The sequence below is a fragment of the Plasmopara halstedii genome (assembly GCF_900000015.1).
Source record: "Plasmopara halstedii genome assembly, contig: Scaffold_614, whole genome shotgun sequence".
NCBI lineage: Eukaryota > Oomycota > Peronosporomycetes > Peronosporales > Peronosporaceae > Plasmopara > Plasmopara halstedii.
Window position 1 is genome coordinate 1,011,876 of NW_020187532.1, and position 1,319 is coordinate 1,013,194.

Genomic DNA, 1,319 nt, shown 5'->3' on the forward strand with positions numbered 1-1,319 from the left:
TCATGTCAATGTGTTGGTGGTTATGACAGAAGACGCAGATAATAAAAGGCAGCGTGCGGATGACTTTGATCGAAAATGAATGAAAGAGTAGGCCGCACTTGTACAGCAACTTCACGATGGTGATGAACGCAAGGTCGGAATTTGTTGAATACTCCGACGGCAATCTTTGGTAAGTCGATTCCGGATGGTTTGTACATCCGACAAGGGTATAGAGATGTTAATGATATCATCAAGCAATACTTCAGTTCAGGACGATTGCTCCTTAAAATTCTTGGGGTTGGCAGGCCTTGGGATTAAAAAGTCATTGTTTGGATTATTTTTGCTGCCGCTGTTTACGACGAAGCATAAGGATGTGATCTACCGCCAGCTTGATGAACCAGTGATCTACTTCACTTACAACACTGATGGGAACAAGCGTCTGCTCACACCAAATGCTGAGATGACCTCCGTTCTATTTCTTTGATGAAAATTGAAGTCGGTGAAGCATTGTAGGTAGATAAAGTCGACCGTCCGTTTCTATTTTTTTAGTCCGAAAACTATGAGCTACATTGTCACAACGATGAGCTTTGGTGTGTGTATGAATCCATGGACCAAGGCTAAGTGCAACACTTTCGCCGCTGCGACTGACATGTTCTGTTTTCTCGTAAAGTATACCTAGAGGACAGAGAAACTATTGTAGTTGACTCAACCAGTTGATCATTATCACATGTTATACCAATGGGATCACCCTGTACATCAGTTAGTTGCTTTGAGTGCTTTGACGTATTGGTATTATTTACAGATAAACACCCAGTTTGCCTGCCATATTTCGCACCACATCTTATAACATCAAGTCCGTTTCTTCGAACACGCCTACCAAATTTTCATTCTCCAGGATAAGAATAGCTGGAGTTTCTGGTCAAATATAAGTCTCCCCATACTTTTCATTCTAGGCCAATGAAGAGACCAAATACTGACATTCCTCCGATGTAAGTTGAAGACTCAATAGCAAAACCGAAGAACATAATCTTTCTGAGTCTGAATTTTCTGTCTTTAGGCCCACAAATGGGCGTTTTGATGTTAAGTCAGTGGCGAAACTGATCAAGCGGAGATGCAATGGAACGACGACGACCAATGCCAATAATTTCTGTGAGGCCTCTACGAAAATACGAACCAGAGTAGACAATCATCGTAATCGATTTTTAAGTCCTAGTCGTTTGTCAGGTAAGACCTCCTGAATCTTTTCTGCTGATACATCTAAGGTTTTAAAAGTGTCTGTATTAGGGAATTTAATACGACTCCGACTACTCTACTTTACCTCGTCTAAGATCTGGCCTTGA

General features: G+C 41.5%; 2 protein-coding genes across 2 annotated transcripts; one reads left to right on the forward strand and one right to left on the reverse strand.

Annotated features, from left to right (window-relative positions):
* Positions 1 to 246: 246 nt before the first annotated feature.
* PHALS_12230 (uncharacterized protein) lies at positions 247 to 736 on the reverse strand (the record flags this gene model as incomplete). The annotated part of the gene is made up of 4 exons (XM_024727740.1): positions 247 to 328; positions 398 to 516; positions 592 to 654; positions 716 to 736. The coding sequence occupies 4 exons, from the start codon at positions 734 to 736 to the stop codon at positions 247 to 249; spliced, it is 285 nt and encodes a 94-aa protein (XP_024578287.1).
* Positions 737 to 936: 200 nt separating this feature from the next.
* Positions 937 to 1,319, forward strand: PHALS_12231 (uncharacterized protein; the record flags this gene model as incomplete). The annotated part of the gene is made up of 3 exons (XM_024727741.1): positions 937 to 968; positions 1,037 to 1,203; positions 1,264 to 1,319. The coding sequence occupies 3 exons, from the start codon at positions 937 to 939 to the stop codon at positions 1,317 to 1,319; spliced, it is 255 nt and encodes an 84-aa protein (XP_024578288.1).